The sequence below is a fragment of the Cervus elaphus genome, chromosome 31 (genome assembly GCF_910594005.1).
Source record: "Cervus elaphus chromosome 31, mCerEla1.1, whole genome shotgun sequence".
NCBI classification, from domain to species: domain Eukaryota; kingdom Metazoa; phylum Chordata; class Mammalia; order Artiodactyla; family Cervidae; genus Cervus; species Cervus elaphus.
This window is the reverse complement of record NC_057845.1, coordinates 22,931,642-22,954,123: the sequence shown is the minus strand read 5'-3', so window position 1 is coordinate 22,954,123 and position 22,482 is coordinate 22,931,642. Positions and strand designations below refer to the sequence as shown.

Sequence of the window (22,482 nt, the reverse complement as noted above, 5' to 3'; positions counted from 1 at the left end):
AAATAGAAAGGAGGCGTTCCTAATAAGGGGTATCAGAGGCCAAGCAGGCTGAGGCAGGTGTCCATGGTAGAAGGAGGAAACACTGGTGTGGAGGCAGGGCCCAAGCTCTGCGACGGTGGTCCAGGTGAGCAGAGCCCTCCACCGCAGCGGTCCAGCAACAGGAGGCATGCCTGAGCAAGGGGCCTGTAAAAAGATGCACCATGCTGTGCAGTGTAGGAATCCAAGTGGGCTGAGGAGGGCTTCCACGTAAATGGTTTTGAAGTTCAAAACAGAATTGTGAGGTGGTGGAGGGTCAATGAAACTGGCAGATCGACCACATACGGGGAGACTGACCAAATAAGTAAGTACATTTAGGATAATAATAGGCAAATTTTTCACTGTTAGAGGTGCCAAAAAGGGAGAAAATGTGTCTCTACAGAAAATTAATCTCTGTAATGTGGGAATGAAATTGGAGGTAGCAATATGGTCGAGGAATGACATGTCAAAAAGACTCAGAAGCCATCGTGAAGCAGATCCCACTGGCTCACTCAGGGTAAGATAAGCATCAGAATAAGTTAACAACAGTAATGTATTATAGATCACTGAATAAAATACAGTCATGAACTCACAGTGATACAAATTAATTCATTAATTAAATAAAAGTTTGATCAGGAAGGGGATATTTACAGTTTCAAAACACCTTCACACAAAATAATTATTAATTACAGAGGAAAAATGAGTAATTTCACAGTAGAGAAACCTGAGAAAAAATGATCCTCTGAATCAAGTAATCCAAGTGAACTTCAACAGTAATAGGTCAAAATGAAATCTTGTGCCACCTTATAAGATAAAAAGAGAAGACACAGTATAACATCTATGATATTCCTGCCAAATATTCATAACCTACATTCTACGAAATAACCAGCCTAAATAGTCCTCAAAGTGCCAAGATCCTGCAAGTGCCAAGATCCTGAAAGTCAAAGGCTGAAGAATGGTTTCAGATTGAAAGAGACTAAAGAGACGTGACAAGTAAAAAGCAAGTGTAAATCCATGGCTGATTCATGTCAGTGTATTGCAAAAACACTACAATATTGTAAAGTAATTAGCTTCCAACTAATAAAAATAAATGGAAAAAAAAAAAGCAAGGTGTGATTCTAAACTGGATTCTTTTATTATAAAGAACATTTTACTATAAGGGACATTATTGGGACAACTTGTGAAAATTGAATGAGATCTGAGGATTAGATGATAGTAATGCACCAATATTAATTTCCTGATTTTCATGGTTTTATTGTTGTTTATATGAAAATGTTCTTGTTTGCAAGAGATCTACATTCATTTATTTACAGATGATAGAGCATCAGATCAAATCTTTAGGGGAAAAATTTATCTTTCTTGCACTTGCAACTTTTCTATATGTTATTCTTTTAAAATGTAAAAAATAAATGCACTTAATGCATAGTTTTAAGTACACAGTGGACAAAACACATGAATAAGCATTTTCTGCAAGAAAAACACCAGTGTTGAGTACCAAGTGAAAAGATGTTCAACCTCATTAGCAATCACAGAAAAGCAACTTAAGACCATAGTAAGATGCCACTATATTAGGAAAAGTTAAAAATTCTGAGAATTCTGAGTTTTGGCAATGATTTGACTCAACAGGAGGTTCTGATGTATGACCACTGCTGCTAAGTCACTTCAGTCATGTCCAGCTCTGTGTGACCCCATAGACGGCAGCCCACCAGGCTCCCCTGGTCCCTGAGATCCTCCAGGCAAGAACACTGGAGTGGGTTGCCATTTCCTTCTCCAATGCATGAAAGTGAAAAGTGAAAGTGAAGTCGCTCAGTTGTGTCTGACTCGTAGCGACCCCATGGACCGCAGCCCACCAGGCTCCTCTGTCCATGGGATTTTTCCAGGCAAAAGTACCGGAGTGGGTTGCCATCTGATGTATGATTAGTGGAAGGTAAGTTAGCCCAAAGGTTTTGGAAAACAATTTGACATTACTTCATAAAGCTGAACATTCTCTATGCTTCTACCATTATATATGTATCCTCAAGTTTGTACATGTACACTACTATACATATAAATGATGGCTGAATCACACATTAACACACACATCTGTATCAATGCATAGATACATCAAAACAAATATATCAAAAGCGAGTAAAATAAGCAAACGGAAACCCTCCAATAGTAACCCAGATGCCCATCAATAGAATAGTAAATAAATCCATGCAATGGAATATTAGTCAGCAGTGAAATAAATGAACCACAATTACATTCAACAATATAAATAAATGTCAAAGAAACACAGTGAATGGGGAAAAAGAGCCAAGTCCCAGAAGACTCACATAGAATGTTACCAATTTTACAAAACTTAACAACAACAAAAAAAACCAAGCATATTATTTACGGAACCACGTGATAAAAACCAGTAGTATTAAAAAGAAAGTAAATGATGAACACAAAATTGAAAAGCGGCTGGGGGTCAGGGCAGTTAGGGTAAAGACACAGGCAAGGAGAAGCACACGCTGATAAGCACAACTGTGTTGGTGAAGTCCTGATTCCACGCTGGTTGGTGGGTTCTCAGTCCATCACTTTGATTTTGTGTTCCATGATTTAAATTTATACTGGGTTTACATCATTCGTGTTTACATAATAAAAGGTAAGCTGCTATGGTTGGCAAATCAGAGTTTTACTTTGACAAGATTCTTGTCTAGGTAAGCATTTTAATAACTTGTACACATGAACAAATGCTAACTGCCAGACAACAGATTTTGCTAACTCTCCTTTTTAAAAAGCAAAAACAAACAAAACAAAACAAAAACAAAGGAGTATATAAAGAAATATAGTCCAAAGAACTTGAAAGTAAATTTGCAGATTAAAAACTTACAGCCTGGTCAATCAAAGAATGAGGCTAATTCATATCTACCATCAATTTGGTCTCAAATAAGATGAACATAAATGCCAGGTTAATTACTGCAAATTTACAGAACTCTCTCTGGTCATTTTGCAAAAATTACTTAACACGGGAAATAGGTAAAGTGAAGCAATTCAGTACACTTCATGTTCTGAACAAACAGATTTCCCCTCTAAATATGCACATTTCCCCTCACTGGTCATATAGGCCAAAGGTCATATATTCACCAAGCTTGGCCAAAAGCGTGATAAGAAAAGCCTAATCCAAGTTAAAGAGCAGCATTTCTTTGCCTAGTAAATAATTTCTTGTATTTATTCCACAGAACTTTTACCTGAAAAAACTATTAGAATTCAGTTTTCTCAACAACCTCATATGAATAGAGCACATTTTATCAGGCAATGTCTACTTCATGCTCCATAATTTTAAGTTTTTAAATAAATTAGAAAAGATAATGTTCTAAGTAAGAGCTTCCACTAAATATTTCTTGAGTACCTATAATACGAAAGGTACCTGACAAGTTGCTTCTCAGCACTTTATGTGATGCATGCAGTTTGAAACTTGCACCTCTGTGTGGCATCCTTGTTAAATGCAAATAGGTGCAATAATATGGTTAAAAGACATCTTGGACTAATTCCTCTTCAAAAGAAAAGCCATTCATCCTGATAAACTCACCTTAAGACGTAATGTATTGATCTCTCTTCTGACTTTCTCACTACTGAATGATATGCCTGCGCGTTAACTAGAGGCTGTATGGCACCAAGGAAGTTGGGGTCGGGGCAAGATAACCTGGACAGTTAACAACGCATGTATTTAGAAGGATCATTGACTGCACCATGTTCAGAGGAAACAGACATACCCTAAAGTTTTATCACTGGTTTTTGTGGTATATTTCTTTTTTTGATGTGGGCTTTTACCAAGATTTGGGGTTTCAAAATTGAGGCACTGACTCAAATAAATATATTTAACATGCAATTTTTGAAACTAAAATATAGTAGGCACTAGATAAATGCTCAGTGTATAAATGCTTCTTTGAATATTCTATTTTAAAAATCAGTTCCAATGTTTCCCTGTATTTGTTCAATGGAATATAAAAATCCCTCTGCCCCCCTGCCATAAAACTTTAGTTCCCCATTTTGTACTGTCTTCTTCCTTACTGTTGTTTTTTTTCTAATATATACATTTTTAAAAGCCATTTCCTGTTATTAATGGCCAAAGTCATCCTTTTAAAAAATATATATTGATCTGTCTTCAAGAAATATTTATACAATTATTTGACAGGTCAAATTTAATGTGTCAGTAACTGAACCCCTGTTCTTCCTAATCTCAGTTAATATTAACTCCATTCTTTGAATTGTTGAGGCCCCAAACCCTGGCTGCCATCCTTGCCTCTCCTCCTCTCACACCTCACATCCAATTCGTCAGCACATTCTGTGGGCTTTGCCTTAGAAATATCTAGAGTCCAACTACTTCATACTGCTCCCGTTCAAGTCATGCTCATATCGCCTCGATTATTACAGCAGCTTCCTAAGTTGTTTCCTTGCTTCTGTTTTTAATGCCCACTTTGGTCTACTTCACACACTGCCAGTGATTCTGTAAAAACGTTACATTGCGTCACCCCTCTGGTCTCAACTGTCTCCTGGCTTTCCCCTCTGACCTCACTTCCTGTGACCCTCCTTAGTCACCCCATTCCAGCCACAGGGCATTTGACAAGAACACTCATCTCTCCAGAGCTGCAGCATCAGCTCCCATACCAACACAGCCTTTACTCAAGGCATCTTCTTTCTGGATGAGAGACTTTCCCTGCACAAAATCTGCAACTTCACACACACCCCATCCCAGACTTTCCATGCTCCCTTCTCTACTATAATTTTTATTTATCATTTGTTCATAAGATACCATGAATTAAATTGCTTTATATTTTTGTCTATTTCATCATAAGCTCCAAGGGGGCAGTGATTTTTTTCCCCTTTTGTTCACTTCTCTATACTCAGGGCCAAGAAATGGAATACAGCAAGCACTTAAAAATAAATATATCGAATGAATCAAGTCATGAGTGTCCTATATTTTACAGTCTCCTACGAAAATTTGGAGCAATTATTAAAATTGTGACATTCCCTAGTTGTGACAGATCTGAGGCAACCTTCTCAAAGACGTACCTCCTCGTTTCTTACTTGCTGGCAAACGCTCACTCTCTTATCCTTAGAAGGTGAATATTGATTAGGTCAAGCTGCTTAAGACAAGTAATGTTTATTCTGCCAAAAAGGGGTGTAGGCACAGGTATATGATGCAATTATGGCCAATGAAGTTTACTAAAAAAGGTTTTTCCACCATTAAAAAAAAAAAAGACTAGCATAGAAAAATAGCTCTCTTGCAACCATGAAGAGTGACGCTGTCAAAACATTCATGATGGTAGAGAAGAAATATGGAAAATACCTTGTGGGTCCTTGATAACATCATTATGACAATTAAACATCAGTACTCCAAACTTCCTGTTGGGTGAGATGATCTACTGATTATTTAAGCTATTTTAATAAAGTATCCTATTACTTATATCTTAATCAATACAGAAATGTTTTTCAAATATTCAGTTTCCTGAAATGTGTTAAGTCAAACTAAAGTGAAAATGAAAATGGATGTCAGGTGTCTTCCTTCCTTTTTACGCTGCATGACTAGAGAATATGTCATATGACAATAAATAAGATATCTAATGAGAGTCATATTTTCTCATCGGACTAATTGTATAGTGTTTTTGTTCTTAACTAAGAATTGAAAATAAACGTACGGCCATGTTGTCAACTGCATATTTAACTTAAATGCAGAGTACATCATGAGAAATGCCAGGCAAGATGAATCACAAGTGAGAATCAAGATTTCCAGGGAAAATATCAATAACCTCAGATATGCAGATGACACCTCCCTTACGGTAGAAAGTGAAGAGGAACTAAAGAGCCTCTTGATCAAAGTGAAAGGAGAGTGAAAAAGCCAGCTTAAAACTCAACATTCAAAAAACGAAGATCATGGCATCTGGTCCCATCACTTTATGGCAAATAGATGGGAAAACAATGGTAACAGTGACAGACTTTCTTTCCTTGGATTCCAAAATCACTGGGGACAGTGACTGCAACCATGAAATTAAAAGATACTTGCTCCTTGGAAGAAAAGCTATGACCAACCTAGACAGGATATTAAAAAGCAGAGACATTACTTTGCCAACAAAGGTCCATCTAGTCAAAGCTATGGTTTTTCCAGTAGTCATGTATGGATGTGAGAGTTGGACCATAAAGAAGGCCGAGCACCGAAGACTGATGCTTCTGCACTGTGGTGCTAGAGAAGACTTTTCAGAGTCCCTTGGACTGTAAGATGATCAAACCAATCAACTGTAAAAGAATTCAGTCCTGAATATTCATTGGAAGGACTAATGCTAAAGCTGAAGCTCCAATACTTTGGCCACCTGATGCGAAGAACTGACTCACTGGAAAAGACCCTGATGCTGGGAAAGACTGAGGGCAGGAGAAGAGGGTGACAGAGGATGAGATGGTTGGATGGCATCACCGACTCCATGGACATGAGTTTGAACAAACTCCGGGAAACAGTGAAGGACAGAGAAACCTGGCATGCTGCAGTCCATGGGGTCGCAAAGAGTCAAACACACAACTGAACAACAACAACTTTTATAGATGGAGGAACTGGGACTCAGAGCAGTGGAGGGAGTTGCCCAAAGTCATACAACAGGTAAGGGTGCACCATGATTCAGATTCAGGTCAGTGTGCTGCGATAATGCGTTCCACAAATCACTACCCATTAAGTCTCCACAGGGTCAAAGCAATTTCCTTGGTCAACTTGTCTGATCATTTCCTGAAAATTTTTTAAATCACCAAAGTTTTTGCACCCAGAACTATGCTGAATACACACACATATATACACTAGTTCTTACCACCTCCACTAGCCTCTTTAAACAAAAATATATTTCTAAGGTAGTCTAGCTTTCAGCAATTTCTATTAACAAATTCACCAAACACAGCTGATCCTAGATGGGTCCACTTATATATGGATTTTTTTTTTTCAGTAAATATATTGGAAAATGTTTGGAGATTTTATAATTTGAAAAAGCTTCAGACAAACCACATAGACTAGAAATGTCAAAAAAAATAAGAAAAAAGTATGTCAAGAATGCATAAAATGATACCAGTCTATCCTGGTATCAGGATAGGCATAAGGTGAGTGACATTTAAAATAAAATTAATGATGTGTTAGTTTTCTCACTTCTTACAACTTTGCTTTCAGAGAATTATATTACCATATAGTATGCCCACAAACATAAATCTAATAGAGATGCCATAAAAATTTTATAGTGATTCATTCATTAGTGTATAGGTTGGGCTACAGCGAAATAACTGTATTGATTACACGAGGATACCATAAAGCAATCATACTGATCTTAGTTATCAACACCTGAATTGTTATACCTGTAAATAAACATGAATTTTTCTCATTATCTTTTCACATCTGATGTCTAGTGTTAATGCACATAACATCCACAGTGTTTTACATCATACAAGACAATACTGATGTAAGCAGACAATTCAATTTAAGAAATGATGTAAACATACCATACGGATGAATATAGCACAGATTTATGCACTTTCTCTTCCTCATGATTTTTTTTAATAACATGTTCTTTCCCTAGCTTACTTTATTGTAAGAATACAGTATATAATACATACAATGTACAAAATACATGTTAATTAGCTTTTTTGGCAGTAAGGTCAACTGTGGGCTATTAGTAGTTAAGTTTGGGGGGGAATCAAAAGTCATACTCAAATTTTCAAATGAATGGAGGTAGGCGGTTGGCACCACAACTCCTGTCTTTTTGAAGAGCCACTGTACATCATTTTTGTTATTACCATAGCATAAGCATCCTGAATTTTCCTCACTGGAATAAAGCCTGTTAAAACTTTTTGCAGGAAAATCTGTATGACTTTTTAAGTATCAAAAAAGCTGAGGAAATGATACTTTACAATAAAATCTTGACCCAGTAAGAATTGGCACTAGGCCTTTTATTTTCTTGCAGTCAGCAAAAGTACAAATCTATAAAAATTCAAATAGTAGTTAAAGGCATGCATTTTGAAGTACCTACATGTGTGGTTGAGTCACTTCACAAATTCACACTTACTAAAAAAAAATGCTTTTTAACCTGAATGTGTGAGCAGGAATCACTTTTAAAACTATAAATGCTAGAAAAAGCAAGTCCATGTGGGGTTTTACCAATTGTTCTCTAGAGGGAAAAAGTATTACTGACTGCTATGCACCTTGCTTTATAGGTTAGACGCATTTAGAAGCTGCTGTTTCTAACCCTATATTAATCCAGATCTTTGGAAAAATCAAATTAAGGCCAGTTTAATCACCCAGCAAAAACAAGCAACTGCATATTGCAGAGGGCCGGATCAGAGGAAGTGGAGAGAATTGGGTCAGTAGGTGGCAGATGTTAACCGGTTCAAACTTGAAAGGCATTCAAAAGTATGACCAGAGTTTATGAACATTCTTAAAGTGGGGGAGAAACAACAACAAAAAAAGAAAAATGTATCATGTGTGGAAGAAAAAGTTCTAATAGAAGAGTGTTCTACTGAGTAAACAGTGGTCATCTGTAAACTTATATCTCTTGAAAAATATAGAATTAACAACACTGTCACATTATCTTTCTAGAATGTTACACTTGTGACATGAAACTTTATTGCCTCATTTATCAATACTTGTGGAATACTCCTGTGATGTAGACTGTATTCTCATTTTGAAGTGAAGTGGAAGTGGCTCAGTCGTGCCTGACTCTTTGCAACCCCATAGATTATACAGTCCATGGAATTCTCCAGGTCAGAGTGCTGGAATGGGTAGCTGTTTCCTCCAGGTCAGAAAACTGAGACTCAGGTTAAGCAATGTGCTAACAATCTGCGTGGAGAGCTACGGCTCAAATATAAATCTTATGGTTCTAAGACCAGCATTTTCATCACGTATTGAACTGTGGCCATGATGGTGGCTATTCTTTAACTGTCTGCATTAGAGGTAACAAAGAAATATACCCCTTGGGTTAATTATTTTGTTTGTAAAACCAAGAAAGAAAAGAAACTACTTCTGCCTTCTCCAACGAGAAAATGGGAATCCTATCCCTTATAAATGTCTTCTTCTTCTTTTTTTTTTTTTAAAATGTCTTCTTTTAAAATACAAGTTTATAAGCTAGTGACTGGTGATTGTGTGATCAGGCTATCAGAAAAAAAAAAAGGTCTAAATGTTGAAAGTTGAATGTTTTAAATAGTTCACATATATTCATTTCAGACTTTTTCTGGTGGAAAAAAGCATGATAATCTGCATCTTTCATTAATATAACCAAGAGGAAGAGAAGCTATACTATTAAAGAAGACTTAAGCAAAAATATAACAATAATATTCTGTGCTTATCAGACTAGCATTAAAGGGTATGTGACTTTCTAACAAATACTGTAATGACATTTTCACCCTTAACAGAAACTCATGGGAGTACTTAAACTAAAAATTGTTATCCATTTCTTACTTCCTGAAATTACCATGAAAATGGCAAGTTAGCAAGGACTCAGCATTAATACAATAACTCCATGCACATATTTTGAATATACTTGTCAATGTAACTTTAGTAATTTTCACTCTTAGGTTATATCCATTTCTATTAGAATAAATACAGACTGCCTTTAAGAATTTTTGTCTATAGTATAAGTAGAAAATGCTTAATATTTTCTAAACTTTATACCCTAGGTAATAAAGTAAGGGCCCTCTATACTGACTGCCTAAATACACCTAGGCGGCCTATAAAGTTAACCTCCCAAGCCTATTCAAAAGAATGTTATTCAGCTGCACATATTTTGTTATGGGTAAGAAGACTTGGGCTTCCTAGGTGGCTCAGTGGTAAAGAATCCATCTGCCAATGCAAGAGACACAGGTTCGATACCTGGGTCAGGAAGACCCCCTGGAAGAGGAAATGGCAATCCACTCCAGTACTCTTGCCTGGGAAATCCCATGGACAGAGGAACCTGGTGGGCTACAGGCTGTGGGGCAGCAAAAGAGCTGGACATGACTGAGCAGCTAAACAACAACAAGGAAGACACAATCCTCCCCTCTTCCTTCCCAACAGAGTCTCTGTCACTACTAGTGTCACCAACATCTGAGCACACACATACAGAAGACTACAGTGGGCCCACGTTTTCAGGGCCTATTCTCTGTGTGATGACGGTGCACGTGTGCCTGCTAAGTCGCCTCAGTCATGTCTGACTCTTTGTGATCCGAGGGACTGTAGCCCACCAGGCTCCTCTGTCCATGGGATTCTTCAGGCAAAAATACTGGAGTGGGTAGCCATTCCCTTTTCCAGGGGATCTTCCTGACTCAGGAACTGAACCTGCATCTCTTACCTCTCCTGTGTTGGCAGGTGGTTCTTTACCATGACCACCACCTGGAAAACCCTATGATGACAGTTTTCGTGGTTTAGCATGCTGGTCTTGTGAAAATTCATTTCCCCCAAATGTCAACCTATCTCTTTCTTTAAACTGATTTATAGCTATCATCCATGTACACGTAACACTCAGATTTTGCTTTTGAGGGGTGAAAGATCTCTGAAGGACAGAAACTTGTGTTATTCCAAAATACTTCTCTTAGCACTAAAACTATATCACAATCGAAGAAAAAACTTTTCCCAAATTCAGTCCTGTTAAAAACCTGCACTAGCCAGGTAAGCTTTTAAAATACTTCTAGGAAACAGAATTGACACAGATGGGGTCACCTTTAAGAAATTTATGGAAATCTGTGAAAAGATGCCCTTCAAAAAAAACTTATTTAACCCTAATGTAATTCAATATGAGGAATTAAGGACCAATTTTGTAAAGTTAACAAGATTTTTAAATTCATTCATCTTTGTAACTATTCATTCTAAAAAGCTAATTCATTACTTTCACCAAAGGCATCTGTAGTTTCATTCTGGTTTCAGATGAACAGTAAAGAAACTTAGAATACACAATCAGCTAACATTAAATCAACCTTGCTGTCATTCAGGTAAGGAATATTGAACAACATTCTCTATGTTTCACATTAAGACAAAGAAATTTACATGCTCAACAAAATTCAGTTTGGGTACTATCACAAACACTTGTGTCAAACTCTGGAACCGACAGATTTCTGACACACACTATCATTTCATCTTCACACAAACCGCATGCAAAAACTATGGCACAATAAGTTTAAATAACTTACAAAATATAATACAGGATGAATTTTTAAATCCTTTGATTGTTTTTAAAGGTCTAGGGTACATACACCCTGAAGTTGTTTTTTCATTAACACTAACTTACTACCCATGTATATGGAAGGCATCAAGCTAGCTGCTTTGTATATCACAATTTTATAAAAGAAATGGTCCCTTCCCTTTAGAAGTTTATAATCTCACTGAAAAGATCAATAAAATAATGCATGTGAGTAGTACTCATCAACTGAGACAGGGTCGAAGAGGGCACTTGTTCCTTTCTCTAGGGTGATCATATGCATCACAGGATGGACAGCGTGTTTGTGAAAAAAGAACTAGAGAGACAGACCACAACACATATACGATGAAGACAGCCACAGCTGGGGCAGTGTAAGAAGTGTGCAGTTAACATGCTCAAGGATGAGGCAAATGCAATAAGAGGCAGGAGCCAGGTAGAAACAGGACCTGGCTTTAATCTTGTGGGCAAAGGTCTTTGTGTTCAGGGTAATGATTATCTCTTCAGAAAAGTTTTATTGTGCTGTAGTGTGGAGAACATATGAGATAATAAACACTAAAAGGTAAAAGACTGGTTAGAAAGCTACGATAGTAACTGTATAACAATCATGAAATACTAAAGCTTGATTTAGAAGATGGCAGTGGAAAAAGTAAGAAATCAAATCTCATAATTCTTTCTGTTCTAATGAAAATGACTATAGAAATACTCGTAAAAATGGTCACCAGTTATAATGTGTTGAATATATAAAGGCATAATATAAAACTCAAAACTTGCAAATAGACTTGCAGGAAAGGCTACTTAAATCATCTCATAAAAGTTACCGATGCTAAAATGGAATAAACACTTAGAACATCTCCTTTGAATGTAGTCTAGAGTAACAAATACCATTCCTCGATACTATAAGTCTTTGATCACTTTATTACAGATGACCTAAAACTGACACTTTCAAAAACTACATTAAGAAAATACCTATATAAGATGGAAAGACAACCTTTACTTCACTATACAGAAATTATTTCTTAAAAACTATCAAGATCTGCCTGATTCAGAGTAATTTTAAAATACAATGAATCTCTATATTTTACAGAAACATAAGGTATTTCTTATAAATGTACTTCTCAAGCTGATTACCATTATTTTATAACAAAATGGAAAAAGGCATGTTTGTATACTCCAAAGATGAAAGACCTGATCATAATACTACACTCTATTTTTAGAAAACTTCATATCTACATATTACTCTTAATTGAGATATACATATCAGTTTGATAAATAAACTACTTTCAACTAATTCAAACTATCAAAATGTATTACTACAAATATAATTAAAGATTTTGTTTTCTCTTCCTTCAAATACTTCCTGCCTCAGAAAGTCCATAAGGCAAAATTTGGGGAGTGAAAAATATACATTCAATAACTATTTAGTCAATAAACACTTATAAATACTCATGCGCTCCTTCTAGATGTCCAGCATTCTCTTAAACCACTTTATTGAGAAAAGATTTAGATAGAAAAAGCTGTACATATTTAATGATGAGTTTGGAGGTGAGTATACATTTGTGAAACATCACCACTATGAGGAACCATATATATATATATATATATATATATACACACACACACACACATCACCACTATGAGGAACCATATATACACACACACACACACACACACACACACACACACACACCCCCTTATATCAAGAACCCAAAATAACTGCTAACACATGCAATTATGGAAAGTATTGCTTAATAAGCTTTACTGCTCAGGACAACCCTCCACAAATGACCACTGTCATAGACTAGTATTTCTTTATCCACATTCCAAATTCTGAACACTAAAAAGCTTAAAGCAAACCCAAGTGGTAGCAAAATCTTACCCAAGTTCAAGTAAGACAGCTTACAGATCTCGTTGCATCTCACTCAGCAAATACATTCATGAATAAACATGAACCCTCAAAATCTAGGTATTCTTTGAATATCCTAATGAATAAAAAGTCATAGGTACATTTATACGTATACAGCCTTTTCTGAGTTGCCCTGTTGGAGAAGGAAATGGCAACCCACTCCAGTATTCTTGCCTGGAAAATCCCACAGACGAAGGAGCCTGGTGGGCTACAGTCTATGGGGTCGCAAACAGCTGGATACTACTGAGCCACTTTACTCACTTCACTGTTCTACTTGGAAGATAGTGAAGTTACATCATATGTCAATTTATCACACTAAAATTAAAACAGCCACGCTTTAAAAACACACACACACACAAAAAAAATAAAATTCTACTAGCATATAACCTAGAGGAGGAGAGACAATGTGGATCTGACATTTTGATTTTAATTTAAAGATATGCATTTTTCACACAAATGACCCCTAGATGCAGGCTAACTGCTTTAATCCCATGTTCAATTTTAAAAAATATAATTTATTCCTACACTGAAGGAAAAACAGGCTGTTTGAGACCTACTGAAACATACCATATTAGCATCTGCATGAAATCTTCCCATTGAATTTTTAGTATATTTTAACTGATATGAATTTAACTAAAGCAGTGTCTTTTTTAAAACATCCAAGATGTAACTTTATAACCTTACTGTTCGCCAGACACATGTGGCTACTGAGTACTTTAAAAGTGACTAGTCTGAGCTGCAATGAGATACAAAGTGAAAATAAACCCTGAATGTGAAAAATTTAGCATGAGAAAAAGAATGTAAAATATCTCATGATTTTATACTAATTAAGCAATGAAATAATATTTTGTAGATATCAGTATAAAATATTTTACAAACTTCATCAGCTTTTTACTTTTATTTAATGTGCTTTACTAGGACTTCCCTGGTGGCTCAGACGGTAAAGCGTCTGCCTACAATGCGGGAGACCTGGGTTCAATCCCTGGGTCGGGAAGAAACCCTGGAGAAGGAAATGGCATCCCACTCCAGTACTCTTGCCTGGAAAATCCCATGGATGGAGGAGCCTGGTAGGCTATAGTCCATAGGGTCGCAAAAAGTTGGACATGACTGAGTGACTTCACTCACTAGAAAATTTTAAATTTGAGCTAACATTATAGTTCAGTAGAACAGCTTTGCTCTATAAAAAAGACTGAGAAAAAGACTGATGATAAAATTTCTCAAGCACCTATGTTCTAGAGTGAATAATTTCACTTAATCACCAAGCAGATTAATACAAACACAGATAAAGGTCACAAGAAACATTCATCATAAATGCAAAAGTACTACTTTGTTACTCAAAAATATCCATGATTTTAGATAGTCAAAGAGGTTACTAAAAATTCAACAATAAAGTAAAAGGCTTCATTATATGATGTGAGCAATTTGTTTCAAAACCCATTTCAGTATTTCCTTAACTATAAGTATGTACAGGAGGGTTCTGGGTCTTATTTGCTTTCAATGGGGTTAGGACAGATGTAAGTTTCATGAACCAAACACATAATGGAATCAGAAAACTGACTACTTAATTTTAACAGATAGGAAAATTTCATAATTCTTAGAAAAACCACTTTAGAGTTCACATAAAGCTAGAGAAAAATAAGTCAATTTCATAATAAGAGCTATCATTAGTAAAAGATACAATGATTGACAGTTCCTAAATATGCTTAGAAGCACTCTAGGTATCTATTTACTGTAAAGTTAGACACATATATTTTGTCACATAGCAGTTCCATCCCTGTGCACACACTGATCAGAAATGAATGCTTATTTCTACCAAAAGATTTTAAAAAGTTCAAGTAACCTTATTTTAGCCCCAAACTGGTAAGATATTCAATATCCATTTACAGTAGAAGAGATAAAGGATAGTATAATTATACAATGGAATATACACGACTGGGCAGTGGGGAGGGGGGTGATATATACATGGATGACTCAAAGACATAATGTTAATCACAAAAGTCAGACACAAAAGAGTTCACACTGTATGATTCCAACTGTATGAAGTTCAAAAAGAAGCAAAACTAATCCAAGATATAAGATGCCAAAGACCAGTTTCTGCAGGATGGAGGCAGTACTGACTGGGACAGACCCCAGCGAACCTTCTGGGGTAGAGTACAGTTAGGCAGGGTGGCCGTGGTGGTGTAGTCACTCACTCATGTCCAACTCTTGTGACCCCATGGCCTGTTTGCCAGGCTCCTCAGTCTACAGGATTTCCCAGGCAAGAATACTGGAGTGGGTTGCCAAAAATCTTTGAACTAGCAAGTAAGAGTGCCAAGTTGACTATATGAAGTTAGACTTCAGTAAAATGGTTTTTTTTTTAAATATAAGAAATTATTTTTTAAAAACCTTGACATAAGTTATTTTCAAAAGAACGACTTAAAAGCAATTTCTATTCAAAATTTACATAAGAATCTCTCTATTCAACTGTGTAACTAAACTTCTTTGCAGTTTCTTTTTAATAAAAGCTAATAAGCAATTCAATTCTATTCAACCTACTCTTAATTTTGCAATTACTTGATGAATTTTCATAAATGGACAAATTACAATGGCTTTAAAAAGTATAGGAAATGTCTCTATAACTAATACTTATGAACTATTTGAATGTTTATATTTTAAAGTATGTAATATGTTAACTTTTAATTTAAAAAGATAACTTTAAATTTCACAAAATTCAGGCTTTCAGATCATATCCTCTTTCGCTGATAAAGTATACATAAAAATTAAATTTTGTATTTGGGAGTTCACTTAGAAGTTCTTTTACAGTCCTAATGTGTTTATTCAGATTTACTATTTGCTTTTACCCTCTCCATCTGACAGGAACAGGGAGAAAATGTTGTTTTGCTAATAGTGAATAACCTTAAACCTACAGAGTTCAATATACTGTGCTATAGAAATATAAAAGACTATATTGATCCAATTCTACAAACTCATAGTGCTTGACAAGTGATCACATAAGAAAATTTGTAAAACTGACTTTTGTGTTATTTCGTGTGAATATAAATCAAGATATCCAGTTAATAGTCATATGGATTCAAAGAGGTTGACACTAGAAGTTGACCTATCTTCAGTTAATAGTCACATGTAATCACTACAACCTTAACAAATATATTCTTATTAAATGTATTAATGCATTCTTCCTTTATCAGCTTCTATTCTAAGCAAGACAGCTGCCAAGTTTTTTAAAAGACCACCACAACACTTACAGGAGATATGAAGGAGGACATCAAGAAGGAAACCTGGGATATGACTGAAGGGGACCTGTGTTCACCACTGACCTCAGCAAAACTGACTGGTATGTCCACATGGGGTCTTGGGGTTGTAAAGGACAGAAACACAAAGCAGGTAAGTTAACCAAGTGACGATCTTAAAATCCTTCCTTCCCGGGAATATATCACATGTCCTGAGACTCAGGGCCTATGGAGCAGCTAAATTACTATGTTGCACCAACCTAGACACATGTGATAATGCAGAGGGAATTCAGCAGATGGACGTTCAGAGGCGGAGTCAGGTGACCTGGCTGTATATGTCCATGGACCCTGATGAAAGACTGATGGAAATACAGACGACAGCTGGTCCCTATACTAGAAGGTAGAATTTTATGTAGGCACAAAGAGCTTTAAGACTGCCTGCATGTTTAACATGTATTTCACACTGTTTCAGATAAACGGGAATTTTTTACAACTCATTTTCAAATCAAAACATTCTTTAAAATAGTACTGTGCTGAAAAGGTAAAATGTAAATATCTCAGATATTTAAAAAAGGCAAAACTGGTTCCATCTAAACCAGATTTCTTGTACTCACACAAAATTCAGAATTTATCAACATTGAAATATATCCCTCTCCTGTTACAAACGTCAAGCAACTCAGTTATCAATCTCTGAAACTTAAGAAAAATAAAATATGGCATAATATTCTTTCTTCCCTATAACTGAAAAGGCTTAACTACATTGTAAAAAGTGGAGGAATGAGGCAAAATACATACCTTCTGGATGTGTTTCTCCCCAATGTTAAAGTAATGGGTCCTGAGAACAGAGTTCTTAAATCGCTCACAATCCAAGCACTCTCTGAAAATTAACAAAAAGAAATGTTACTTCAAGTGCATCTTATCTCAAAGAATTTCAACAGTATCTTTTACATTGAAATCTTAACTACTGACCGAAAAAAAAATCTGAAAAAAATGTCCAAAAAAAAAAAAAAAGACATATTGCAAGTAAAACATATTCTTAATTATACATGTTTTCCTTGGGCAAGGCTGTTGATCACATCTGATAAAAAAAATATGCATTACAAAATTATCTACATCAAAACATACTACTTATCTGTCTATACACTGTATAAAGACTCTTCCATCAATTCTCAACTATATGAGAAGTAAATGTCAATGACCAAGGGGAATTATGATCAAAGATTCTGGAAGAAAAGTATTAGAATTACTTGGTAGTCAACACAAGAGTTGAAACACCTCATTTTCCCCCCCTAGACCATTAGCAACAAAAAATACTAAACTTGGAATCAGAATCATCCTAGATATAGAATGACATCAACATGTGGGACAGTTTATTCTTATAAGAACAAAAGAGTGGATGAAAAAGTCTTAGGCCAGCAAGACCCACAGCCCCCCTTTAACACTGCGGTGGCTGAGGAAACCGTGTACTGACCAATAGGCCAATGGACAGTGAGCCCAGCTGATGATAAGACAAGTACGGGGCCAACTCCGAGATTTCTCACAGCAGCATTCCACTCACACCAGCCACTGCACGTTCGTCAGGTTCACATTCTCCACAATTCTCAGTTCCTACGCCTGGGCGTCCCTGTTGGCTCAGCAGTACAGAATCTGCCTGCCATGCAGAAGATGAGGGTTTGAGTCCTGGGTCAGGAAGATCCCCTGGAGAGGGGAATGACAACCCACTCGAGTATTCTTGCCTGGAGAATCCCATGGACAGAGGAGCCTGGGGGTGCAACAGTCCATGGAGTTGCAAAAAAGTTGGACACAACTAAGCAACTGAACAACAGCAGCTGCCCCAGAGCCTGTGATTGGTTCTCAGGGGTTATAGCTTAGCTTGCAAATAAATAAATAAACCTAAACCTTAAACCCCCCAAACAAAGCATTTCCATCATTATTTCATTAGTGCCCTTCAGTCTCCTGAAAACCATACACAGATTATACATTGTTTTGAGTGATGCTTCTGTGATATCCCAGGGAAGCAGACTCTTTAACCACTCTACCTCTGGGTCACTTTGTATCCTGCTTCCTGTTACTCCCCCGGTGACTGCGAGTCTTTCATTCATCTCTGAATCCCCCAGGACCTAGTATGGTGCAAGGAAGGCACAGAGCTGATGCTGAGTAAAGTCTGCTTTATGAGTCAACGAATTGGAGAGACTTTATCACCTAATACATCATGCTGAAGTAAACACAGGATCAGCAAACAAAAGCAGGTAGTTACATGAGCCAACCACAATGGAGAATACTCAGCTTTTTTAAAAATTTCACACTTCACACGTACACATACTCAATTCCCATTCTCCAACGCTCTCCCTCTCCCCTTTCTCAGCTCGCCTTTGCAACCCTCTCCGGGTATCTAAGTCCATACTCTCCCAATCCCTAACAGTCAGCCAGCTGGGCGGCAGGGCTCTTCTCTGCCCTAGTGACCCGGGACTCTGCACCAACCGGCATGGTAACTGAACACTAACACAAGCTCTCTTAGCACACTCCTAAGCTCAGCAGCTCCTAAGCTACCCTCCATCAGCAGCAAGGAATGTCACCTAACGTGTAACCTCAAAAATACCTCGAATCATAACTAAAGGCAGAATATTCCCCAAATTTTATTAGGAGACAAGTACTTATCACCTTAACATAGAGAGAAAAAAAAAACACACACAACAACAATAACAAAAAACCCTGAAGAGACTGCCTAATGACTAAAAACAAAAAAGAGCATTATCATTTCCTATTAGGACACTACTTTTTCAGCAGCTAAATAAAACCATTACCAAATCATTTTATGTAATAAAATTTAACCTTACTTTGACCTTCCTCATACAGCAAACAAACCTCTCTATCCAATAAAGTTCCATCTGAACTATGTAAGATGATAAGCAATACCTTAATTGCATTCATTTACATGACTTTGAAACTATTCTGGGCTGAAGTCACTGACTGCAAGGTCACAGAATACAAAAAAGCAAAATGTACGCAATCTACCAAGGAGGGATGATGTACTCAGACAGTGGGGAGGCCTTCTCCCTGCCTCCCCGGGAGAGACCCAATGCTTACCGCAGTCAACAGGTGCAGCCATCTCTAACATCTCCACCTGAAATGTATCGTACATAACCGGACATACTGATTTCATAAATACACATGCAAAACATAATAAGAATATGCATTTGCTAAATCCATCTTATCTTATGGCTCTCTTATTAAAGGCCATCTCCCTGAATAGAGGCAAAGGACAATTCCATGCCTTATCAACACTAAAGATCAAAACACGCAACAGGGCTATTACTATTTCCAATGGTTCAAAAAAATAACAACTAAAAGTCAGATTATAAAGCTATAGCAATTTTTAGGACAAGGACTGCAAACACAGAACGCTAAGTATATTAAGCATTTCTGCTTTGATTTTTCACAACCTAAGCATATATTCAACTAATTTGCTTAGAGGAGCAGACTTTTTACATATCTCAAAGCCAATAATACCACATTAGTGAAAGTAAAGAAATAAAACTGGCTGATAGAAACTGGCTGCCATAAATTACAAGGGACAATGTGTATTCTTCAAAATTTTATAATTTAATATCATAACAGACAAAAACAAGTTAATCCTACAAAATATGTCTTTAGTAAAATCGTAACACAAACTAGATGTTATTGGCACTTGAATTTACTGGAGAAAACAGAAGGAAACTAAAAGGTTAGGATCTAGAGACCTTTAAAATGTACTATCAATACAAATATATAACCTCAAGTATTTATTTTAGGTTTAACGTATCATCACCAGGAGATTCATTTAAGAAGCTTCTGTCCATTAAATTAGATAAATCTCCTACATTTAATGTATTAATACTATTATACCAAAGCACTTTTATACTACTCAAGCCATACTTTTGTAATTTAAAAACGATTTAGGCAAAAAAAAAAAAAAAGCAATAATATAAAATGTATGCCTTTTCACCTTTTCTCCCTACCTAGAAGGGCAGGACTCTTTCCATGTAAATCTATATTAGATCCCAATCATTTCAACTGATGTTACTCCACAAAGAACATAAAGATGAAAACATTTTTAAGTACTATATTCCAAAACAAACTCCAACACCTTGCTGTCACTTTGTCCTTTTAAAATGATAAATAACATATCTCACTTTCTCTCTATAAGTTAAACCAGTTCATTTTGGAATAGCTTAGTAGTAAAAATAAATGCATACATGTATTTTAAAATGTACTAGTTACTATTATGATTCACATGTAACTTTCAGTGACCATATCTTCTTTAGATAATTTAATTCTAAAACAATTCAGGATTTAACATGGGCATGGCAACCCATTCCAGTATTCTTGCCTGAAGAATCCCATGGACAGAGGAACCTGGTGGGCTCCAGTCCATAGGATGGCACAGAGTAGGACACGACTGAGGCGACCTCACACACACACACACACACACACACACACACTCTCACACACACTCACACTCACACATTCTCTCACACACACTCACACACACACTCGCACTCACACACACACACACACTCACACTCACACACTCTCTCACACACACTCACACACACTCACACTCTCACACACACACTCTCTCACACACACTCACACTCACACACACACTCGCACACACACACTCTCTCACACACACTCTCACTCTTACACACACACACACTCATACACACAAACTCACACACTCACACTCACACACTCTCTCACACACACTCACACACACTCTCACACACACACTCACACACACACACTCGCACACACATACACACACAGAGATAATCTGCATAACTATGTAACAAACAATTCACGGTTCACATATTTCAACAAGGATAAAAGCACTGGGGCCAACCCCATCTTCAAATATCATTTCCAGTGCTCTTGGTCACATTTTTAATTTCAAATCTCATGCTTATGATAATTTCTGATAAATAGAATAACATTTTGTTATTTCTCAAACACTTCCCTCTACCCACCCAAAAGACTGAATGCTTCATGTTCTTAAAACTCACTAATTATGATAATAATATCTATCTAAAGTTCTATTTCATACATATCTAATTAAGTTTTCCTTTCTTTGGATATTAGATTATATTAAAACCAATTTTTATAACCACATTCTAGCCTTTGTATGTCTTCATATGAGCTACAACCTTGAACTGAAAATGAACTTTTAAAGGCAGAACTCTTATAGTTCTCAAAACTGAAGAAGAAAGCCCCAGCCTAGGCTGTCACACACTTCATGCTAACAGCATGCATCAGCCTCGAACTGTATCCTACCCAGACAGCAAGTACACAGGTGTGTGCGCTCCTTTTCATTTCTCTCTTCTTTTCCTTAACCTCTCCCTAGGTCAGTGAACAAATACGACACTTTATATAAGTAAAGAAAGATAACCATATATATATGGTATGGAGGTAAATGATCCATCTTGTCCAAAAAAAGAGGTACCTAAATAAAGAAACTTACCAATTCTGAGTATAAAATTACATCCTGCACTGATAGGTTACTCAGATAACTCTCAAAAAAGGACACCGTAACTCAAAAACTGTAAGGAAGGGACCAGAAACACTCCCTAAGCTGAAGAGTCTGTAGAGCAGCTCACATCTCCATCTGAAACACTTGCTCCGGAACATGTTAATTGACAATTCTGTCTTGGACATTGTTTTCTTCCTCTCTCACCTGTTCGTTCCCCCACCCAGCTTGCATTCAACTCCATAAACAGCAGTTATTCCCCCATTATAAAACAGTTGACGGTTAAAACAATGAGCCAACGAAGAAAGTACAATATTCTATAACTGACGTTTACTGCATTGGCCTTGGACTTCTAATCTTTACCAGACGGGCACACAAATCAGTCCATCAGCTCATAAAGGTGTGCTTTTTTAACCTCTAAAACAGATGGGATTGGCCAGAAGTGTCTGGCATGTCAAACTGCTAATCATGCTGCCCTTTGCACAAAATAACCCACTTAAGCTGAGGCATGGTTGCACTGTAACCAACATTAGTCCGTGGGAGACCCATTTAACTGTCACACACTCCTGCCACTCCCGCTCTCCCTTAATTAAGCCTAATGCCTTATGCTTTGACCTTTTGTTCTAGCCTATTAACCCTATCTAGTACAAGTTCAATTATGTTAAACTAAAAACT

At 36.7% G+C, this 22,482-nt stretch overlaps 1 protein-coding gene across 1 annotated transcript in view; it reads right to left on the bottom strand.

Moving 5' to 3' along the window:
- Window positions 1-22,482, bottom strand: part of LOC122687299 (translation initiation factor IF-2-like) — a 48,593-nt gene that overhangs the window by 8,909 nt on the left and 17,202 nt on the right. Inside the window, exon 4 of the mRNA XM_043892654.1 lies at window positions 17,097-17,178. Within this exon, the coding sequence (XP_043748589.1) occupies window positions 17,161-17,178 (18 nt within the window). The 3' untranslated portion in view covers window positions 17,097-17,160. The remainder of the gene's footprint in view (window positions 1-17,096; window positions 17,179-22,482) is intronic.